Source organism: Varroa jacobsoni, unplaced genomic scaffold (assembly GCF_002532875.2).
Source record: "Varroa jacobsoni isolate VJ856 unplaced genomic scaffold, vjacob_1.0 scaffold_1275, whole genome shotgun sequence".
NCBI lineage: Eukaryota > Metazoa > Arthropoda > Arachnida > Mesostigmata > Varroidae > Varroa > Varroa jacobsoni.
Genome location: NW_019214177.1, coordinates 76660 through 99325, shown reverse-complemented (window position 1 = coordinate 99325; position 22666 = coordinate 76660). Strand labels below are relative to the sequence as shown.

At 40.9% G+C, this 22666-nt stretch overlaps 2 protein-coding genes across 2 annotated transcripts; both read left to right on the top strand.

Annotated features, from left to right (window-relative positions):
• Positions 1–1823: 1823 nt before the first annotated feature.
• On the top strand, positions 1824–22660 carry LOC111268321 (serine/threonine-protein kinase NIM1). Its single transcript, XM_022847225.2, has 8 exons — positions 1824–1996; positions 17839–18012; positions 18444–18565; positions 18838–18984; positions 19167–19238; positions 19428–19661; positions 20548–20912; positions 21644–22660. Exons 1-8 carry the CDS (start codon positions 1831–1833, stop codon positions 21915–21917), a joined length of 1554 nt encoding a protein of 517 aa, XP_022702960.2. The 5' UTR covers positions 1824–1830; the 3' UTR covers positions 21918–22660.
• Positions 9384–16287, top strand: Nup154 (nuclear pore complex protein Nup154). The gene is made up of 2 exons (XM_022847224.2): positions 9384–11373; positions 11951–16287. Exons 1-2 carry the CDS (start codon positions 10178–10180, stop codon positions 14841–14843), a joined length of 4089 nt encoding a protein of 1362 aa, XP_022702959.1. The 5' UTR covers positions 9384–10177; the 3' UTR covers positions 14844–16287.
• Positions 22661–22666: the final 6 nt, after the last annotated feature.

The following is a 22666-nucleotide window of genomic DNA, read 5'->3' as shown; positions in this document are numbered from 1 at the left end:
ATAAAATGCTCCCGTAATGTCTAGATCAAAACCCGGGCTTTAAGGAACAATGTTCCACTTGAATGTCAGGCAATGAAGAACTCAATGCTTTATTGATAGAGCTCACGAGTATAGTTTACTAGGTGAGGTTTGACTTTCTGCCTTTAAGTTAAGGACGTACAACGTTAAGAAGCTATGCATACATTTGGTATCGGGGAGTATTTGAGAATATTTGAAATAGAACAGAGGAACGCAATTGAAAATTAATTTAAACTTCCGAATCTGGCAAAGCAATCAAGCTTGTCTTAATCATTATTTACCGTATAAGAAAAAAATTGATTACTACAACACCGTACTCCGCAAAAACTATAAAAATGTGAAGACTAAGTATTTCTTCATTCCGATGTGGCATCGAATCTTATCGTTTTTGACGTAGCAAGAAGTTCGTTTCATGACCGTTAGCCAAGACTGACCACGCAGTATTGAAACTGCGCGATATAGCTAGCGTATGCAGGATTTCTAAGTTCTGACTGAGGGTACAACTGTCTGTGTTTACATTGAAAAAAAAAAAAACGCTTTACTGTTTTCAGCTAGAAACACAAGTGATACTTTTTATTTTTAATTATAGTTATATTACAAGTTTTCTTACTCAGTTTGATCTGTTTTGTCTGTTCCCGCTAAATTTAGCCGGCAGCGTCATGGATCTTAGCGAGTATCACACAATTTATTCAGTAACAAAGTATGATCACTATTATGTCATTCGGAATCAACATAAAATCGTGAGTGGTTAGTAGTTAATCTGAAATGAAAAAAAGTTAATCTACGAGTAAAAAGCGTATTTGTTTTTCTTGTCTACGTTTCGTTTATGTTCCACGTGAATTCCTGCTAACATGCTAAATAACTAAGATAGTAACTGTGTGGTAATATGCTACCATGTTAATGTGATGTCTCAAAAATCAGGTCTGTACATTTACATACGTGCCTTTCATATACTATCAGAGAACCGACTATATTTCCCGAAAAGGGCCCACCTACGGATATCTGATTGGGACCCATACTGGGGTTCATGCATGTTTTACAACATTTACACTGTATTGGACGATTTTCAAGTTTAACCTTTTTTGCGCCATGCATATCGCCGTCGTTGGAAATCCACACAGAGATGCCAATTTCAACGTACTGTATATTGAATGTATCTGTTCTCACCATTCTTATCCATTGTTATACCTTTCAGTATGCCCGCCGCCTATATCCTGTCGGCGTACGTGTTAACCGTCATTCCATCGCGATCGTCAATCCCAAGTGATCACCTGGCCGACCCAAGTGACCCACTACAGCCAGCAACACCTACCCCGAGGTCTTTCCAGGCGAAGACAAACGGCAATGCAGACGACGTCATCTCACCGACCCAGCCCAATCTACCAAATCAAGTACAGATCAACCCTGTGGGTTCCGCAAACTTTTCTCGTCCTCCGCCACATTATCGTCAGCACAACGTTACGATCATCGAACTACGAGCTCGTCATGAAGTGGAAGGTTTGACGGCACTTTGAATGATGCCGGTACGACTGTAGCTGATATCGGAGCGTTGGGCACTTTGCAACGAGACCAGAGAATCGCTCGATCTAGCTCGACTGGGTCAAATATTATCGTAATCGAATGACGTCCACACTCAGCTCAGACAACAATACCTCAGAAGAGGACTACATATCAAAGAGCGACGCCTCATCAATCGTCCAGGCGAGCAACATCACAAGGGGCGATATTTATTGGGAGAAAGGCGATTAGGCCGACACTGGTATAGGCCTGTAATGCAAAAAGACGATCTAATTAGTGACGGGATAAGTAAGGATGGGGCGGTTCGGACATTTCCAAAAAAGCAACAGCGTAAGTCCTGTGGTGCTTCAGAGTGTTGAAAAACCAATTGATAGGAGCACGAGTTCGTCGAAAAACCAAAAAAAACGTAGCAAACATAATAGTAGCCGATTGACGAACGTCGAGGAAGCTCGGGACAACGGTTAGTGGCATACATGTTTAGCTATTTGTGGCCGTTTATATCTTGAAAAATCTTTTTCTAGATCCTTGCTTTGCCCGGGCATTTTTTGCGTGTAGACTTCCAGGTCTGCGTTTCTGCTCTACCTGTTTTTGGATAAAATAGCTGCTGTTTTTCGTGTCGAATGCTCCTCAACGGATTGCATATGTATGGCCTGATTGTATATTCTCGAACAGCTAATGGCCTTGATAGCCCCGACACTTCACTATAAATGGTCGTTAAATTTTCAGTAACTCTCATTTTCTCTCGAGGTCTCCGCTGCAGATGCACTTGTTTAATCCTGCAATTCTATGCGCTGGATGAGACGTTGCGTGTAGATTCACATATTACTATTCAAAAATTGGCGCCGCGTATAGCGGTTATCGGACTGTGGTTGTGGAACTGACGCAACGCCACCACGTGTTTGCGTATCGCCAGCCACGCCTTAATACTCTTCTATTGATGCTTGAACTAACGTTTATATGTAGGCGTGCTCCCCTCCGCAAAATCGAAAATAGTCGGGTACATTGGTATCTACTGTGGGGGCAAAGTAGGTTGTGTTACAGGTCGTTTAGTAGTCAATAAATGTTTTAGTGCAGAATAACGCAACCTTGAGTAACTTGAAACAGTTTTTTGAAAGGTTTTTTGCTTACTATGGAATTATTAAGGCTAGACCCAACAGACGAGTAAATAATTCTAGTTATAGCTCTGCCGGCATGACGGTGGCAACAACAAGTTCCCAGAAATATGCAATTGAAGGTTGTTCGCAGCCTCCCCAACTGAGTAAGGTGACTTCCGATTTTTTGGCAATATGGTATGATGAATGAAGTAAGCACCTGTTGTATAAGGTGTACCTTGCTACGTTTTTTTACCATCATAAATGAGCAAACAACTGTTCATGATGCTGGGCAAAGCGGAGCCGATTAGACTAGTTGTGTGATGGAACTTAATTCATTTGTTGTCACTGAGCAGGTGTTTGATTTCGACAAAAAAATATGTTGATCCACAGTTGGAGTAAATGGCGCTTTAACCGTACACGAGTAATGTTTATAGCCTATTTTTGCGTATTGAGAACCATGAATGCATCATCCTTTAATATAAAAACAAAAATACACGAATTGAGGTTTTATCTAAACGCGGGTTCATCTCACTAACTTTGGGCATTCCCTTATTTTCGGTGTATCTTAGTTGAATTGCTATCAGACAATATTTAGCCCTGCTAGCAGTTTATGACTAAGGAAATTGTCAAAAGGCACGCCTACGTGTTTGCTTTACATTCAAGTGAATAAGTAACACCTGTAGTTTTAGAACAAAGCTTCGAAAGAAGGTGTCAAAAGCTTTTGAGCTGTCAAATGTTTTCTCAAAGCGAAAGCGATGCTGAGTTGTGGCGATAGGTCTAGGTCATACCGTCTGGAAGATTTACCAATTGAAATCAGAGGTATGCGGACTTCGCTTGCTGAAATTGAAGATTATCGCTTTTGTTTAGGATGTCCTCGCTCTATGGGTATCTGCAAAGACAGGGTATCATAGGAATGGTAAAGGTATATGAGAGGCTCCCGGTATAATATTTCGCTTAAATTTTTATTGGCTACATCCGTGTCAGCGTTTTTAATAACGCAAAATTTCATTAATGTATCTCCTTGGCTTTGTTTAATGGCAAATATATATATAAGCGGGTAATAATAGTTCAACATGGAGAGCTCCACTGCAGCATGTCCATGATCGTTCAGTAAATGCCACAACTCTCTATAGACTAGAATTGGCTCAGTGTAACTCTACTTGCATTCAGGCGGCCCCTTTGCGTATTCATCTATCTGCCCATGATTTTGTGGTATTGGCTTGCAATAGAAAGCTCTTTTATTTCTCGCTCAAATGCAAAAAGATTCAGGATGAACTCCTAATAGCCTTGGTTATGCCGTTACCAACAGCCATCACCAGTATTGAATAAAGTTCTAATTGCTATTTACGTGGATACACTCACTCGGTTAGCTCGCACAGGGAAATATTAGATATGGCCGAAATAGACAATTCGTACGAGGAGTGCCTATACACGGCTTGCATTGAAACCTATCGAAGCGAATAGGATCCTCGTGTCCCAATCCTGTAAGGTCTCTACACCGTATCGTGTTTGCTGTCACTGTAGACAAGTCGTTCGCTAATCAGAGCGACCGTATCGATTTTTGCTGCTATAGGAGGTAAATGCATGTCAAGCCGCAAACTATAAATCGTTTAGCCTATCTACTCTTTGGTAAAGATAAACTAGACATCAATTGTGAATATGTATGACTTGGATGATACGGCTGTAGTTACCTCAGTGCCAATAGATACATATAGTAAATTTATCCGCGTATCGTTAGATTGTATCGAGGTAGTAGAAAAATAGTTGATACATTAGTATCAGCTATTGAGGTAGTTTTTTTCATTCACCTTTGTTGTTGTTCATGAGACCTTTTTTGTCCGCTAGTACCTATAGTGTGACCAGTAGCGTACTTATATAGATTGATGACAATATGACCAGCACAAAACTTTACTAAAGCGTCATCATCAGCGTGATTAATTAATACAGACTGCTCAATAGACAAAAAGTACTTGTGGCAGCAAATAGCAAAAAACGTGACAGGTGGCCTAATTTCTGGAAAGAAAATTAAATTATCGCTATTTTTTAATGAAAAAAGCCTTTCTACAACGCTGTAGTACTACGTAAGAATACCGGTTATTACATCATTGCCGCCACTTGCCGTACCATTGACCGACCATCAGCGATTCAATGAGATTCGGCTTCCCTCTTTTCCTACGCATATAATATGTAATTTGTGCATTCACCCCAGCCCGTATGTTTATGTTACCTAATCGTCTAGGACATTCACTAAAAACATAGAACAGAAATAAGACAAAAAAACAAACACTGTTCCTGTTTGCCGTACGCACTTTTAGCAAAAAAAACTCCTGGGGAATAATTTTGTTTCTTTCAAGTAACACAGCATGACTCAACTGATGGAAAAGCTTGATAATATTCTAAAAGGAACTCTTAAAGTTCTCTAGGATGGTTATTTGCTTGTGCTTTAAAAGTGTTTTTATTCTGCCTTCATTTCATAGCAATAATTGATAATAGATAATAATTGTAATAACCTTTAATTTTAAGATGATATTATCTATTAAGTAAAAAATATAACTCGCACATTGAACTGCAAAACTGAAGGAAAAAAACTTATTTTTATTTTAATTATCAAATTTACTAGATATGCCAGTTTGGTACTGTTAACGCGTTTTCCCGACGCAGATCGGCTCTCGCGAATGACCTAAAAACTTACTTATGTATATAGGATTATTACCTATATAACTTTCCTTTTTTTTATCTTTGTTTTTGGGAATATCAGCCTTTCGTTACTTACAGCGCAACGTTGACGACCCGTAGAATTACTGTAATAAAAACAATTTTAATTACATGTCTGCATCATAACACTTAGATTTCTGCGCATGTTAATTATCTACTAATGAATTTTGCGTACTACTTCGATACCCATTAGCCAAGCTTAAATAACCACGTTTCGTCCATCTGGATAGGTAAAACACTGCGCACAACCGCTGGTTTCTCCCAGCTCGAAACGAAGTGTGCCTAGACGAACTTAAATCACTTCACGTACTTTCAAGTTTAATGGGCAAACCTGTTACCACTGAGCGATCAGAGGAGTATTGCTACCTAACAGATTTAACTTCATACTTAATTTGTCTGTCCATGTAACATTACCTAAAACATATGACCGCTCGCGAACTAATGTATGATGCAACGACACACTTTTGCTCAAATCTATTTTGTGCACTATGACTCGTCCTTTTTCAGTCGTTTTTATTGGCGTTCGTGTCAATAAACCCCAAGAATTTCTGAAAACCTGTTTATGACCACAGAAGGTCTGACGGAAATGAAAGACACTGGTCATTGCTGCATTTTTTTCGGAACACGATGTCAAAACGGCGTGAATAGCATTTGCTCCTAAGCTGTCAGTGTACATTGTACTTACGCTGTTACTACGCACGACTGCATCGATTACGCCGCAGCATCATAATGGCTACTGAAACAGTTTAATTTATATACGGTCATATACGTCACGATATTATAGTTTATATCGAACATAGTAGATCAGATACTTTTTACTATCTTTGAGCTTGTTTGCTTAGACCACAAACTTTGTTACAGGATCCCCTCAGATCAGAACTGATCTGATCAAACTACTGTGTCGCTTTTTTGCCTGCGTAGAGACAACGTTGCCGATTCGTGATTGTAAAGGTTTTTCGTGCCCGGCCCAAGAAATTCTGTCTATTCATTAGACAGTCGTATCGAACAACGAGGGACGCAGGCATTAATCGGCCCACCAAAAAAAACCGTACGTTGTTAAAGACGAAAAATCAGAGCACTAATACTGCGCTTCGTATGTATTTCATACTAAATAAACACCTGTGAATTAATAAAGTTGTACTTTCATAAGAGGCCTTCCATAAACGTAAAGTTGTTTACCTCACACAAATAAACTGTATACCCCCTTGTCAACTTTATTATTAATATTTATTTTATTAAACTCAGTTCTTTATTTCAAGACTATTGTCATACCCCTTGTTCCCATGTACTTCTACCGCGATACCATCTAACACATTGCTTAAGTTCTTCATTTCAATGCTCGCATATGTATTCGAAGCCGTAAGTCCAAGGCGGTAGCGTCTTATCGCACCCAATCACCGAGGGCCACGTTCAAAGCTTTTTCTCAAAAGCCTTTGCCCTTGGCCTCGTTCATGTTGCTGGAATGATCTAATTGATACAGCTAAACGGCACAAGGCCGCATTAGGCCACTGTAAACCCGATCATCCTTGCTGGTCTCCCGAGTAGACTGCTACGATCAAGACGAATTTCGTATGCGACCGCATTATCTCCACAGCCGCTGCTACCGTTTGTAACGAACGTCCCCGAAACTGCGGGGCTCTGACTGATCGATTTGCGCTGATCGCAATTATCAGAGAGCAGAAAATAAGAGGCAGTAGTGATCTGGGAGGCGGGAACGCTGAAATTCAACACGTTCTCTTTTTTTCCGTAAATTTACTGATGAAAGACCCTGTCGAAACTGTACTAAAAGCGGCAGCAAAAAAGTGTTGTTCCATAGATGTCTGTTGGCAACAAATAACCATATACCATTCTAACCATCTGCCAATGCTGAAGTTTGAATCAGCGGCGATGGCAACGGACTGAACAAGATGCACAGTGGCCATCCGCGCCAGTCTTGGTTGGTTCAACTAGACACGGCCTTACGTTAAGGTAGACAGACACTGTGAATATTTCGGCAGGCCGTACGCAATTTCCACGCTTGGCATGATCAGTTACGCTCAGCCTGATTCCAAATATACTGTCTATCACCAAGCGAAAATGAGCTAGGAAAACTGGAAATCAGACTTATGTCCCGCTATCTTCAGTTATTAATAATTGCCTTATGATTTGCTGTCGCTAATTGCCCCGTTGGGGGAAAAACATCTGAAAACGAGTCATGAATCACTGAGCAGTTTGGATACAAGAAAAGCTTGTTTTGAACACCTAGCTTTCCTGAAGCCCTTGATTAATTTTGATACTTCTAGTGTTTATGAAGAGAGACAACTTGATTGACAGCGTGCAGATGGTAGGTCAATTATCTTTGTGAATAGTACGTTTACAAGGAACATGATAGCTTGAGGAATACCAGTTTACAACGTTTAATTCTAACGTTGAGACTCTCCCGCGCCAGTTAAATGGGGACCAGACTTTGTTGACTAGAAAGAAAGAAAGATTAATATTTTATTTCGTATGAATTGTATCACTTACGAAATCTAACAAGTACATATAGGTAGCACGACCAATAGAGAAAAAGTAATGAGTAATGTACATAGTTTCTTATGTGAGAAAAAAAACTTACTCAAATCTATATAACTTTACTATTTCACAGAGTCTAAACATTGCTTTGTTTGCTGTTGAGCTTTCTATGTGTGCATACAGAGCAAGCTCTGTCAATAGATGACAATAGGTGATTATCTGTTGAGTCAAGGCAATCTATGGATGATATTTACTGAAAAAGTAATTATACTTACTACATTACTACTAACTGCCTTATGGAGTGCCGCGCGAAGGAGCAAGCATGAACATACAATGATCTTTAATTTGAATTAAAGTAGGATATTATTATTATTACTATTAATAAATGAATTAGATATTATGATTTATTCAAGGAAACGGCTTGCCTTTTTTTGGGGCAAATATTCTATATTCGTTGAGGTTCTTTAAAACTGATTTACTTCCATAGACTATTTTAATAATAAATAAAATAATCTATGGAAGAAAGTAAATATAGTCAAAATAGAAGAACGTTTTCAATACAGACATAAAATGCTTTGATGCCTATCTCATTAATTGGTTGTTTTCGGTATAGAAACAGCTCTCGTAGGCTTAGCAGAGCAGTTGTGTTACCTTACTGTTGTGTGTCGTCTTTATGCTTATGTAATTCGTTATAGCTCACCTGGTGTCACATCCTTGAAATGCCCTATAACGTACTACTCTGTTAATAAATCCAATTTCACTGAAGCCCATTAACAAGAAGTTGATGGGTGGTTCGATGAAAATGTCGCAGTAGTTTCAGAGAATATGAGAACATAGATTACGACCGTGCCCGCGAGATGAAATTTGGGTGTATATAGGTTACTGTTCAATTGATTTACTAATTGGTAACGACTAAACTAATCAACACTTTATCTATTTAATGGAAACATCGGTATGATTTCGAAATATGGAAGTCTCACCTCGTGAATACAAAAAACATGATTGAGAATTTGGAAAAGACATTTCCGAAAATGGCGTGGTTAGTTTTTCTCGGTCGATGCTACACATGTGTCTATTTCTTAACCTTAGAACGATTGGGTGTCTAAGTTTTGCTTAAGTTACAATAGTCTTATGCTCAAAAGTGTTGCCAGAACTGAACTCATCCACAGCATCTGTGGCTGATGCACCAGCAGCGTATTTCGTGTGTGGTACGTACATTTAGATGATTACGTTTCGGTGTGAATTTTTATATTAAATATTCTCGTTTAAATGTCATTAACTATTCCAATTGCGATGTAGATTCCTGTTTACCTTTATGAAAGAATGCTCTTCTTAGTACTATTGATGATAATAATAATATCCATTGCAGACTGTTCTTTGTTCTCTATTCTATAATTGCGAATCCACGGTCGCGCTGTTTCTCCCGGGTTAAGTAGTTGACTCTGCTTGCTAAATCTAGTTGCCTGCGAGTAGTAACCGCGTCACCTGGCCGCTCTCCCGATCTGTGTCTGTCCGCCAGTCGGATTTGCCGATGTTGTTATGAGTCGGTGTTGTTCTTTGTTTGGGCGCGCGTGTGAGCGCTAAAGTGTGGTGTCGGCGGTACGAGGGAATTTCGCTACGAGTGCCGCGCTAAACCAAAGACTCAATAGTGAATGGTGTCGCTGGCTCAACATAATAGCAGAGACTTCTTAAACTTTAGCTGCGGTCCAAATGATCTGAAGGCAGAGCTTCCGTACCCGATTTCTTCACCTTCGCTCGGGACCCGTGTGAGGGTTTGCCAACCGCTGGGCTTTAAGTGATACCCTTTCCTGCTTGTGTTATTGGATCCTGTAGGCAAAAAACGGTTTCGTTTGAACTAAGACACTCGCAGCAAACGAAACGGTATTAGATCGTTACGTTTCGTGTTTGGTAAATTCGATTTCAATGATCGCCGATTGCTTTGAGATTGTCATTCTTTGCACCTCCTCGATGTTGGCCGAATTGACCCGCGTCAATCGATTAAAATCGGGGCCCACAGAAAGCTAACAAACCAGATAGGTTGTTAGAATTAACCTACTGTTTACTTTTTTCTACGTCTTCTCTACCTATCTACACATGCTTCCGAAGTGGAAACCTAAGATTTGTGAAAGCACAGCGTAAAAGGTTCTCGCGAGTTTAATAGTCTGACGGTTGTTGTTGCATGTCTGTAGTAGTGCCAAAGTAAAACGCCAGAACGAGATTTGATAGCTCGATCCGTGTTTCCCTATTTTGAGCAGTGGGGAATCAAGTCGTACCAACGGATATTCACCTCAACTTACTGAACAGTTCTAACAGAGGGCAAAATTTAAGATAGAGCCATCATGGATCAACAGCAACAGCAACAGCAGACTATGCCCAGTTCTCGTGAGCGGATCGAGACATCAATGGGGCTTTTGATGGCGCACATGCAACGTGATAAAGCCTCATCCCAGCTAATCGATGCCCTCGGAGGGCAAGCCTGTTTTACTAATCCAAGCCGGTCAGGTCTCAGCGAAACGGACTATATTAAACTGCCGTTAGGTCAAATTGTCCGCGAAGAGAACCGGACTACGCTTCCGCCGGAGCTCGTTCAACACTTCCAACGAATGCGGTGCCAATTTCAGACGGGAGTGTTCGCGGAGATTCAAAGGGCATGGGCAGCTGTCGACTCCGATTTGGTTATTTGGAACTATCGCACTGGTAAAGGCGTTGTCTATTATGACGGTATTGAGAACGTAATTCTGGCAGTCGATCTGGTCCGACCAAAACCGAACATATTCAGAAGCCACGTCCACTACCTGCTGGCTGTAGCGACTCCCTCCGAAGTGGCAATACTCGGTGTGACACTGGCTGAAAACTCGGCCAATAATGACATCGAGCTTCATTTTGTCAATGAACCACTTTATAGTTATCCACTTGAAAATATTGTCGTTACGAAAATTAAGGGCGCACGAAACGGCCGCATTTTTCTAGGGGGTCAGGATGGTTCGTTATACGAATTCAGTTATTTCGCCCAACGCGGCTGGCTCCAATCACTCTGTAAATTGACAAACTGTTCTTCACGGTTCCCTCTGCTCAACAACCTGCTACCGGCACTCTTCCGTGGCTCGGACCCTGTCACTGAAATCTGTATCGATAACGCTCGCCAAATTCTGTACACACTCTCAGATAAAGGGATCATTTCTGTCTATGATCTCGGTCAGGATGGTCAAGAGATGATCTATGTCGCTTCAGCGGGTGAGGATACCCTGCTGAAAACAGTAACAGATTGCGTTCCGACACAAATTCGTCGAGTGATTCACCTCGAAAGTTTACCGGTGGACGAAGCTGGCGCCGTTCATCTGGTCGCGTTCACGCAGTCCGGTGCGCGGATCTTTCTAACAACGTGTGAACCGGCAACAAAAACTGGAAGGCCATGTCTCTTGTTGACTCTGCATGTTCGGTTACCATTGGCATTGCCACATAAAATTACCAAGATTTCAAATGGGCTCAACATTGAATCTGCGTCGTTAATGATTGACCAGCAAAACGAAAACAGGTACGTAATGTATATATTTGCTGGAAAATATGCCACGTATCAATTCTGATGAATTCAATGAACTATAGTAACAGCGAGGTAAATGATTGTAAATTTATTGTCGATACTTACACTACAAAACGTTAGACAATACGTAAGCATTTTTCAAGGAGAAAAATGAATATCGTAAGTATTGCATCCTTGACCCAGGGTATATGCTAAGCATTCTACTTTACCTTTATTTTTGTTTATTTCAAAGTAGGTATTGTCGAAAGTAATTAGTAGTAAGTTACAGAAAGTGTCGATATTATCTATCCAATTTTTTGGTCATTTTTTTAAACTTGCTGTGTCTCATTCACAGATTCCGCTGCATACATGAAAGCATACAAATTGATTTTATGGAGAATAAAAATAGATAATGAAGTTCTGTCGTTCTCTTACGGTAGTTTTGCATCACATATACTTGACCTTTGTGAAATATCATTAATCAAGTTTATTAACTTGTTGAACTATGTTTATATGCTTGTATAGTTCCGAAATGATCCTGTTTTTCGTCTAATGAAAGATGTTCTTTTTTTTTTATTATGATTTCCAATAGACACTTCCTCATCGCAGTTGACCATTTCGCGCATTTCCGGCGCGCAAATCAATTCGTCGAAACGTATAGCTTTATGGTCGTCGATCGAAATATTTGGTCAATTTCGCCAGCGGATACGCCAGGGCGTCGGAAGCGTCAGGGCAGTCACAATTCCCTATCACGCTTCGTTATGGTGTCTCTCGCAGGCTGTCAGATCATCTCGATGATGACGCCAACGGAACAACTTCGGCACCTCTTAAGCGAGAGTCGCGGCGCCCTGCACGACGATCCGATCAAGACGTTCTTCGCGTATTATAATTACCTCGAAGGATGCGTCATGTGCTTGCAGTTGATTTGTGATGGCGATATCGTCCCGCAGGTGTCACGTTGGGCCAGCGAGGCATTCAATTACTACGGCGGTGAGCCCCAGCTTGACGTAGCACTCACGATGCCGAGCTCCAGTGGATTCCGTCAGCCGTTCCCGAATACGCATCCTCAGGAGACGATGATGAACTCGATGAACATACCTTTCCAGCACCAGCAACAACAGCAGCCGTACGCGGGTGCAGGCGGGCAGTTCAGTGCGCCACACACCATGAGTACGCCATTTCGCCCGCCCCCCTATATGAACACACAGTTTATTCCTGTGAGTCCAATTGGCCCGACAGCTGCCACGTATATGCAACATCCCGGTATTCACCCATACACTGGAGACATGTCAAGGCAGAATCAGCAAATGCCATCGCAGATGCCGCAGCAGCAGCAACAGGCGCTTACGCACCAGCCGGGACAATTGCAAGGACAAATTATCGATAACAATAATCCACCAGGGTCAATGACCGGTCTCACGACCAACTTCCAATCGCTCAACCAGTCATTTGCACACTCATTCAAGCATGACTCAATTTTCGTCTATTTCTCGAGGATTCTTCGACCGATCTTCGAGAGCCAACTGGCGAAGGAGGCCCCGCCACATGCCGGAGAACGGGCGCGACTTTCGCTGGTGCTTACATCAGCAGCACTCACCCCGGTACTTCAGCAACTGCACGGCTTTAAGACGTTCCTACACGATTTCTGCAACGCCCCCGGTGGCTCAAACATGTATATTCGCTCACAAGTGTTGCCTGCCACGGATGCTATGCAATGGAAGCGAAAAGCAATCCTCGAAGAGCAAAACTCAGTGAACAACTTACTTGTTCTCGTCACGCACACAATGGAAGTTCTAAATTTATGGCGCGTAACAGCCGAACATGATATCGAAGCGATTTCACTTAACATGAAACCGGAACTATTCAACTATCTGAAAGCAATCACTGTGCGGGAATTCATTCTATGCGATAAGCAGTTACTGAGCGCGCTGGCGACATCTATCGTTGATTCATATTTGCGTGACGGTGCAACCACGGCAGTCGTTTCTAATAAACTTAAAGAGTTCTGTCCATCCATCTACGGCAATGAGGACGCGTTGTATACGGAGGCGTACGAGATGCTCACAAAGGCTAGTGAGATCACGAACGAGCGCGAGAAAGAGGAGATGCTCAAGCAGGCGCTCCAACTCTGTCGAAAGGTCTCCGTGCAGGCGTTGCACCTATCGATGGTCTGCCGCATCCTCGACTCGTCCCGGTACTATGAGGGTTTACTGAATATCTGCTTATGGGCTGCCCATAATGTGGACCCACACAATTTCGCGTACGACCACTATGAACATGGTGAACCGCAAGACGACGACCGGGGCCGTAAAGCGTATATTGCGCGCAGAGAGTGCTATCAACTCGTGACCGCGATGCTTGACGGACTCTACCGAAAAGTACGACCCCAAGATCAGCTTGACCCCGGGGAGAATAACGTGGCTAACCAGCAAAAGTACGATGAAATGTTAACGCGGTGCATTGAGTCACAGGATCCGCTTCTTCATATGTGCGTATTCGATTGGCTTCTCGCGACCGATCAGCGTGAAAAACTAATCAATTTACGATCGAAAGGCCTAGAAAAATACCTGCGACATCGGACCGAAAGGGAGCCAACCTCAATCACGACGCTGGAGCTGCTTGCCCGCCATCACGAAGTCCACAAAAAGCTCGAGTCTGCTGTGCATATGTGGTTAAATCTGGCCAACTGGCAAGGTGAGCTGCCACTGGAGATTCGCACGACGTACCTAGCAAGGGCATCGCTCTGCGCACAATCCGGTGGAACCAACGAGCTTCAACAGCAGGTGGATGAGACGCTTGAGGTGGCGAGAATTCAAGAGGAAATCGCTCGTCATTTGCCAAACAACGAACGCGAAGCGATCTCGATGCGACTGTACCCGATAAACGAGTTGTACACGCAGTTTGCGGAGAAGTACGACCTCCCCGAGTGTCAACTCCGTCTGTTAATGTGTGTCGAACATGCGGACGTAAATCTGATCAACTTCTTGTGGACGAAGCTCATTGAACAAGCATCAAGAAAGAATGATCTGCCTGGTGTTCTTCGCAAGGCATGTCTAGTGTTTAAGGACGGACGTAACTTCTTCCCAGTCGAGCTTATAGTCGCGCACTGTGAAAGGATAGCCCTCAACACCCAAGTCGACCCATTGTGGCTAGCTAATATTCTTGCTGAGTGCGGCAAAGATTGGCCGTCGATCGAGAGAATCTATTATGACCTGTACCAGAGACCGCAAATGCGAGGTATGAGAGAGCATCTAATGATCATATCAACGAGGATTATTTATAAAATGGCCGACTGTACTGACCTGATTCCTCAAGCTGAATTTCGCCCTGTTATTAACGTCCTAAACGGGCACATCGACACTTACTTGGTCGACACTCAGGCCCGTATTACAGATAATAATATGAGGGCTCTTAACAATGACCTTCAGCGGTGCAGAAGCATGCTTGTGCGTGCTGCCCAGCAATTCGGGAATCCTGCCAATTAGGGTCCGCGGTTATCTCAACGTTTCTTGCAGATAATAATTTTGTAGCTTTTGCAAGAGTCTTTAAGGAACGTTCTCGTTATACCTTCCATCCATCCCCACCATCGAATATTTTCATCGGACCAGTCCAACGCTCAATTGTAAACGAAGTTGCTTGATTACGTCGAATCACGTCGTTTCGGCGGAGCTTCTGTATCCCGTGCCGTGCCGTGCAGGGGAGCAACACAATCCTAATTAATACAGAGTGCATCTAAGCTTACCGGTAGTTTCGACGTACTTAGCCGAATAGAGGCGGTTGAAACATGTCTATGTATTGCTATAGGTGTAGGTAGACGAAAACGTATATTCGATTGGATCGACGGTTGTCTTGAGAGTTGACTTCCAGCTTGTGTCTCATTCCTAATAATATCTAACAACTTAAACTAGACGTAGCACACGGATGGAAACGCGACCGGAGAAAGCCGATATTGATACACGAAAATAAGCAACAACAGTCAGTGATGAATCGAGTCGACGTTACTATTATGAAACATTACATAGATCTTTAGGAATATGTGACTATTTGTGGTAGTTTTGTTTCCTGGTTGCTTTTCGGACGTTGAAAGGATACATGCGAGCGGTTAGCAGATACACGTATAGTCATGAACAGGTAGATCTGCCGTGAATCCATGCGAACGTGCTTAGAGACACTTCGAAAAGATGCGCCACTCCGCACTCAAACACGAATTGAAATTTTTAAAAAAAAAAAAAAAAATGTTAAAGAGAATCGTACGCAGAGACAGAAAGAGGTCCGAATGTAAAACATTGAGCTCTTCCACTAAGCAGAAGTGGAACCGTATCACAGCGTGATTAATGTTAACACTGATAATAGAAAACAACGGAACATTTTCAAAAGCCCAATTATATCAAAGACACCGATATCAGTTGTAAATTACATTTATTTTACGCTCACATATTGCCTTGTATATGGCTGTGTAAGGGAAATGTTCACGTGTGTGTGTTTGGCTTGCCTAGGCAAATGTTCGTGCGAAAAGTTGACGCTTGTGTCTATCTAAATATCATTGTAAATACTTTCTAGATTATTATTGTTACGGACTCGGATTTATTGCGGAATTGTACGGCGGCCGGTTTGTCGATAATGCCACAGTTCAGAGATCCTTTGAGAATTATTTAGGATCAACTGAAAAAAGTGACGATAAGGCCGTTTGAATGAAAATACCGTTGAATCAACAAGGGCCATATAGGAAAAGGAGTATTAACTACGAAACTAAGTTTATTGGATAGAATGTGAAGGTAAATGCTTGACGAGGTAGGTTTTTACAATCACTATCGGACACGATAACAGATCAATCAGTGTGAGGAACTAAGGAATCGATTTTCTAAAATGATATAAAGAGAAGCCAATGCATAAATAAAACCATATTGTTACCTGATTATTGATGCTAAATGAGAGTCTGATGCTTATATATATATATATATATATATATAGTCCGGGGTGGATAGGTACGATGAAAATACTATTTCAAAGGGAACGCTTACACAATGTGCAGCAGCAGCAGCAGCACGCCATTCGAGTCCCGGCAAATGTTGCCAAATAATTACGTTATCATTGACCTTTATTTTCATTATATCAATGACTGACTTGTTTTTAGAGATCTGATATTTGGACTAAATATACGATGAACGATAGACATTCAGTAAAGTTAGAACAAGAAAAGTCTGATTAAATTAGTGATAAACTAAATTAGTGATGAACCAAAATTAAGTTGTACGAATGTATCCTATGGTGTACAATGGACTAAATTCTAATTAATTAATTTAACTAAAATTAATAGGTTAATTAATTAAAAAAATTATAAGTATGGAAAGCGCATTTTGGTGTCGGCGATTAAGGCTAGCATCGTAGCGTTCGTAATAATAATTTGTTTATGTAGTAGTGATATGGTTAAATTAACTTAATTTAGAGGTTAAAGAAACAAACAGAATGCTATGCGCTTCTGATTGTTCATTAATAAGTGAGTTAAATAAGTGATATTTTAAATGGACGCCTAATGCTGTAATTATTTCTTATCATTGATGTGAATCGGCCATTCAATGTATCGTAAAATCCTATCAAGAAAAATTAGTGCGAGGTTTAATTATCGTAACGCAAACACTTCATACGCGTGGCTTTCACCTGAGCTGAAGTATACGATGACACGAATATTATCAATATTCGTAAATGAGTAGTAATGAACAGGAGCTACAAAAGTATGAGTAGTGTTTTATGTCTCCCTCGTATAGATTCCATGTCGTACGAGAAATCATCGTTTGACCTGAATATTATGACATAATCATTGGTACCGTGCAATCGTTCGTGCTTGGGGTGTTTCATCACAACCTTCAGGGGCTCTGTAGTTGCTTTGCATTTTACTACTACTAGTACCCTGTTATTTAATATTTTCTCCACTGGACGGTGACTTAGTATTATATTTAGAACTTCTATTTGTTGTTTAATTTTTTCGTATTAAGGTATAATGAGAGTAGAATTTACGAGCGGAAAGGAAGTAGCTTTAAAGTTATCAGGAAATGCTGCACAGGCCACTTACACCTGAGGTATTGACACTTGCGCAGTGCAGAATGGCGTTTGTAATGGGGAAACCCGCTACGAATTAACGAGATGCATGTTAAGTTTTAAACAGAATCTACTTATAACTCTGTGCTTTTTAAAGATTTCTCGTTGGCTACTGAATCACACCGTTGGATGATACGGTTGGTGTGTTTTCTCCTCAAATGATTTGCGTACAATGGTACAATGTTAGCTTTTCTATGATGCCACAAAATGAGTCATTTTTGCTTAATCAGCCCTCAAGCGCCAAATCAAGGCGCCTCATTTTTTTAATTAAAACGTTTCCTTAACCAATTGGTTAGTCTTTAGTTAATAATTATAAATTAATTAATTAATTCTTAATTAATAATCGTATTTTATACGTGTGTCGATTTGTGTTCATGTTTAAAGAATCCGACGAGGACCTCACTCCATATGCTAAACTACTCAAGCAATTAAAATCTAACCATGAGTGGCAAAAACAAATTTCACTGGGTAAAAGAATTGGCCTTTATCGCATCCATGAAGAGCTTGGGTCAGGAAACTTTGCCCAAGTAAAGGCTGCGACACATTGTCTTACTAAAGGTAAGGGAATACGTTCTGATTTTTATGCAGCAGTATTTCATTGGGCTCTAAAACCAACTCACGTAGTGCTGATGTCAACACTGTCAGATATTTGGTTTAATATTTAGAGCTACTGATAGCGTCATGTGCATAGGTGACTCCAAAATCACTTGTTTATTATGTGTTATTTTCAAATAAAAGATCGCAGCGATTGGCCATTGTTAGTAGATAAATATTTTCTATTCTTTCTTTGTTGCTTATCACTTAGGTAAAGCTTGGCTAAAACATCGAGTACAAGGTCGCTCGTTGGAGCCGTTCAGACTTCAGTAATGTTATGATGTATTTATTGTTCAGAAAAATGCCAAGCATCGGTGGTTCATTGAAAGCGTCCCTATACATGTATAGCGATTCTGTTTTTTGGCTGTTAGCTTAATTATTTTGTTGCCTTACAGGAAAGGTAGCTATCAAGATTATTGATAAAGGTAAGCTAGACCAGAAGACCCACCGCATGCTTACCAGAGAGATTTCCACTATGGAGGCGCTCCATCATCCAAATGCTATTCGATTATACGAGGTAAATCGTGATCGTAACTGGATGTCATAGCGATTTTACGAGTCATCAAAGATGATTACCAATTCGAGAATATCTCATACCACAAACCCAGGCGCGGAACAGAATACATCTGTACATTTCCTTGCGCAAAATAAACGTGTATCCGAATGGAGTTTGCAAGTGAGCGCCTTTAGTTCTTATAGATCGTCATTAGTGGAGTAAGCTAAATACAATTATGAAAATCTCGAATCTGACAGTCATAAAACGATTATTTCATTTTGAAACAATGCTAGGTAGTGGAAACATTATCGAAGGTGTACCTTGTGATGGAATTCGCTGAAGGTGGTGAACTATTCAAACGTATTTCTTCGAAAGGCGCATACCCAGAGCGTGACGCCAAGATCATTTTCACGCAGATTTGCTCGGCGGTCGACCACATGGCGAGTACAAATAACGTGTTTTCCAAGTAAAGACGCGAGAAAGTCACGATATGTTTTTTTTTTTCTTTTTTTGTTATCGTTTAGCGTCAAGCGCGCAATCATCATTTTCGTTGGTTTGGAGAGTGTGTCAGTTGTTTTGAAAATATGTGTATTTTTTTAACTATTTTCTGCTACCTTTTCAGCATAAGCAGAATATTGTTCATCGCGACCTCAAGGCAGAAAACGTCTTTTTAGCTGGAAATCTCTACGTTAAGGTACGTCTATTGGAAATGTATGTGTTCGGTTCACAAAAAAAGACCACGCAGCTGCCGAATGGCCGTTTCAATAAAATGATATTTAACCCGCAATATCTATGCAATAAAGTTCTTCACCGCTATCTGTTTTCTCTTTTTCATTTCGAAATGCGAAGTTAATAAATCATCTCCTTGCCATCATTCTTTCAGGTAGGCGATTATGGTTTTAGTACCACGATAAGCTTCAAGGAGCAACTCACAACGTTTTGTGGATCGCCACCATACGCTGCCCCGGAGTTGTTTAGAGAAGAAAAATATCCTGGCCCTTACGTTGATATCTGGGCGCTGGGGGTCATGCTCTATTTCATTGTCAGTGCCCTAATGCCGTTTACGGCGCCAACCGTTTCAGCGCTTAGAAAACTGATACTTGAGGGTCAGTATGAGGTAAGCGTGATGATTAATTGATGCGCGGAATTCAATTGGGTCTGAGTTATGATTAGCCCTATCATTATTTAAGGCCTGCATTGGACCCACTGCGTATTATTACATCAAGGGCCCTCATCACGTTTCAAAACGGCTCTGATTTCGTTTGTGCACGCTGGCGAGCCAGCCAGCCAGCCAGTAAAAAGACGGTGCTTGCATGTTAAATTCAGAAAGTCCCCGATTGAAGTCCCTCGATATTTATAAAACATGTGTTAATAAAACTAGATTATTTTAAATAGTTGCGTATAAAAAAGCTTATTCGTGATAAACGAAAAACGGTTATTTTTTTATGAAGCCTGATAATCTACAGAGTGGAGTTCGATAGAGCCTTAAGAAATGGCCCATAACGGCAATGTCAATGATAGCTTTACTTGTTCTTCGGCTCGTTAGGCTTAGAATTCTGTTCATCCTAGTACTACTATTAAACGCGAATGAAGGAAATTTATTATGTATTATGAAGTAATTAGCCCAAACAATGAGGCGTTAATGATCTCATCAAAAGGTCCGCACCCAGTTTGATTCACCTTATGTGTGATACCAGCGCTATTAAAGAACATTTCTAGGTTAAAAAAATTTTTTTGGTTGTTGTTGTCGTCTCTATCTGAAATGCTTCTACAATTTGCTTCATCGTTTGTTGATTGCTGGATTTTAATGCGTAATCGACTCTTTACTAAAACGATAGTATCTAAACTATTTAAAAATAATAATTCATTTAATATAGTAAACAATTCAATGAAACTCGATAATGCTTCGTGTTTCTGAAAAAAATTGTAAAAAAAGATTTTTAATAGCATGGCACGTTTTCCAAAAATTTCTCTTTAACCGATTACTGTTTCTTTCTCCCTAGGTACCATCCTGTGTATCGTCCGAATGTCAAGACCTCATTCAAGGTATTCTGCAGATGGTCCCGCAGAATAGGTTGACCCTTGCGCAAATCCAGTCTCATAGATTTCTCTATGGAGTAATCATTCCAACGCCGCTTGACAAGTATAACATTTGCCCGCGAATTGAAGATCAGCCACCCGATCAAAGTTCCTTGCAAGACCACGATTTGGAGATGAGAGCGACGGGCAGTGCATCTGCAATTACGATTCCTCAGAGCAAAGAAGAGATCAAGGTTCGAAAACAACTCAATGAGTTTGGAATTACCGATAAAATGATGGCCGAATGTCAATATAGCGGGGCCAAGAGCATGGTTACGGGGACATACAGGTAGGATGCCATGTGATCAACGTTGTGACACTTCTGTCTTTTCCTCTTTTCTCTCTTCGATACCATTTTATATCTAAATTGTTGCCTGTCACTAGGGCAACTGGAGTTCGAATCCGCGGTTAGCTAAATAAGTCTTTGAAGGTCGGCCGTTTATAACCCAGCTTATTAAGCAATCTGAATATGGGGGCAAATGCCAAAACGATTCCTTGCGCAACCAGAGTAATTGATAATATTTAAGAAAAATCGATGCTTTGAATTTTATGCCTTGTACTAGTGCTTTAATTCTAAGCATTGTTCTGAACTGGATGTTCACGCCTGGTTTCGAAATTAGCCCGCGGAAGCCAGGTTTAGAAGGCACACACATTATAATTACACTACTTCTGAGAAAAGGAGGTGTACTCACCGCGAACCAGAAGTCTGGAACGCGACGCTTGAGATGATGTGTTTTGAATTTTGCTCAATGTTTTGATTAAGACAAATCGGAAGTTCATGAAATAATCTACTTGGAGTTTTATGGAATCTTTAATGTCTCACTGGCAAGCGCCTTTGCAAGGCGCATTTGCAAGCGCCTTACTTGAACTGGCAAGTTAACATACTAGAGCCTTTAAGTCATTATAACTTTCATTTCTCAAATCGAATTTTTATTCGTTTCTTTTATAGTGTTAATTATTATTGTACATATTATGCAGAAGCCTCTTTTCGACTTTTTCAATGTCGCCCTTGTATTACAGAATTCTTCTCCACCGACTTCAATTAGCCGCCCATAGTGACGAGTTGTACGGGGCCGTACCAGGGCAACTTAGACATCCATCACGATTTCATGTCTTGTCGGGGCGAAACAAGCCGAGACAGGACTTGCTAGGGCCAAGCAGTTACTCAGGTGACAACTTTACGTACACACAAAACAGGATAAGGAGGTCCGGGCCCCTCTCGTCCGCAGAACCCGAGATACAGTTGGAACGGCAATCGGGTTTGACGATTTCAAAAGCATGTGCTGTTTTGTGATATGGTCAAAATCGCTGGCCAAAATGGGTCGATGCCCAATCTACCCCAAATGCAGCGAGTCGCGCTCAGCTCGCATATTCGAAGCATTGACACAAGTTATGGAATTGTATATTTTGTTAAACTACGAATGGCATAAAGGCACCATCGGATTCAACAAACGCCGGATATCTAAGCCGTCCTTATAGTTGAATCTAGCGAACAGCATAATACAAATTCTAATTTAATACATCGTATTTTCCTATTAAACATGTCAAGATTCCGGAAAGAAGAAAAAGGAAAGTGGTATCTTAATATGTATTCTTTATTTCCATCTGTCTCCTTCTTGGTGATGCTTGTTATTCGGGATACCGCTTCAAAGGGTGAAATGTCGGAGTTAATATTATAAAATATTAGTTATTAAAAAATCGTTTTGGAATATTCAGACAATACTTGATGTACTTAATCGATGATTCGTCGAATCTGTTATTATTAACCACCAAATAATTAAAGATAATCTATTTGAATATAGATGGCATTATTAATTTTCTTTGAATTGACGTACTTTCGTCTGATTTGACGCAGCGGAAAGCCATCGCCCTATGCTAAATTCAAAGCTGTTATTAGACTTTGAGGAATATGCTTTAAAAGGCCAAAAATCCTGATTTGAGTCAGGTATGATTTCAGCACAAGCATTATGACCTGTATGTCACTATTAGGTAAACTACAGAGTGCCGGCTAGACAGCCCAATAAAATCTAAATTAGATATTAT

Bases quoted from the DNA above. Each gene is read 5' to 3' on its own strand.
- LOC111268321 (XM_022847225.2), top strand. From the start codon at position 1,831: ATGGGGCGGTTCGGACATTTCCAAAAAAGCAACAGCGTAAGTCCTGTG. The intron at 1,997-17,838 runs GTTAGTGGCATA...TCATGTTTAAAG, and splicing joins CGAGGAAGCTCGGGACAACG to AATCCGACGAGGACCTCACT. The intron at 18,566-18,837 runs GTAAATCGTGAT...AAACAATGCTAG, and splicing joins ATGCTATTCGATTATACGAG to GTAGTGGAAACATTATCGAA.
- Nup154 (XM_022847224.2), top strand. From the start codon at position 10,178: ATGGATCAACAGCAACAGCAACAGCAGACTATGCCCAGTTCTCGTGAG. The intron at 11,374-11,950 runs GTACGTAATGTA...GATTTCCAATAG, and splicing joins GACCAGCAAAACGAAAACAG to ACACTTCCTCATCGCAGTTG.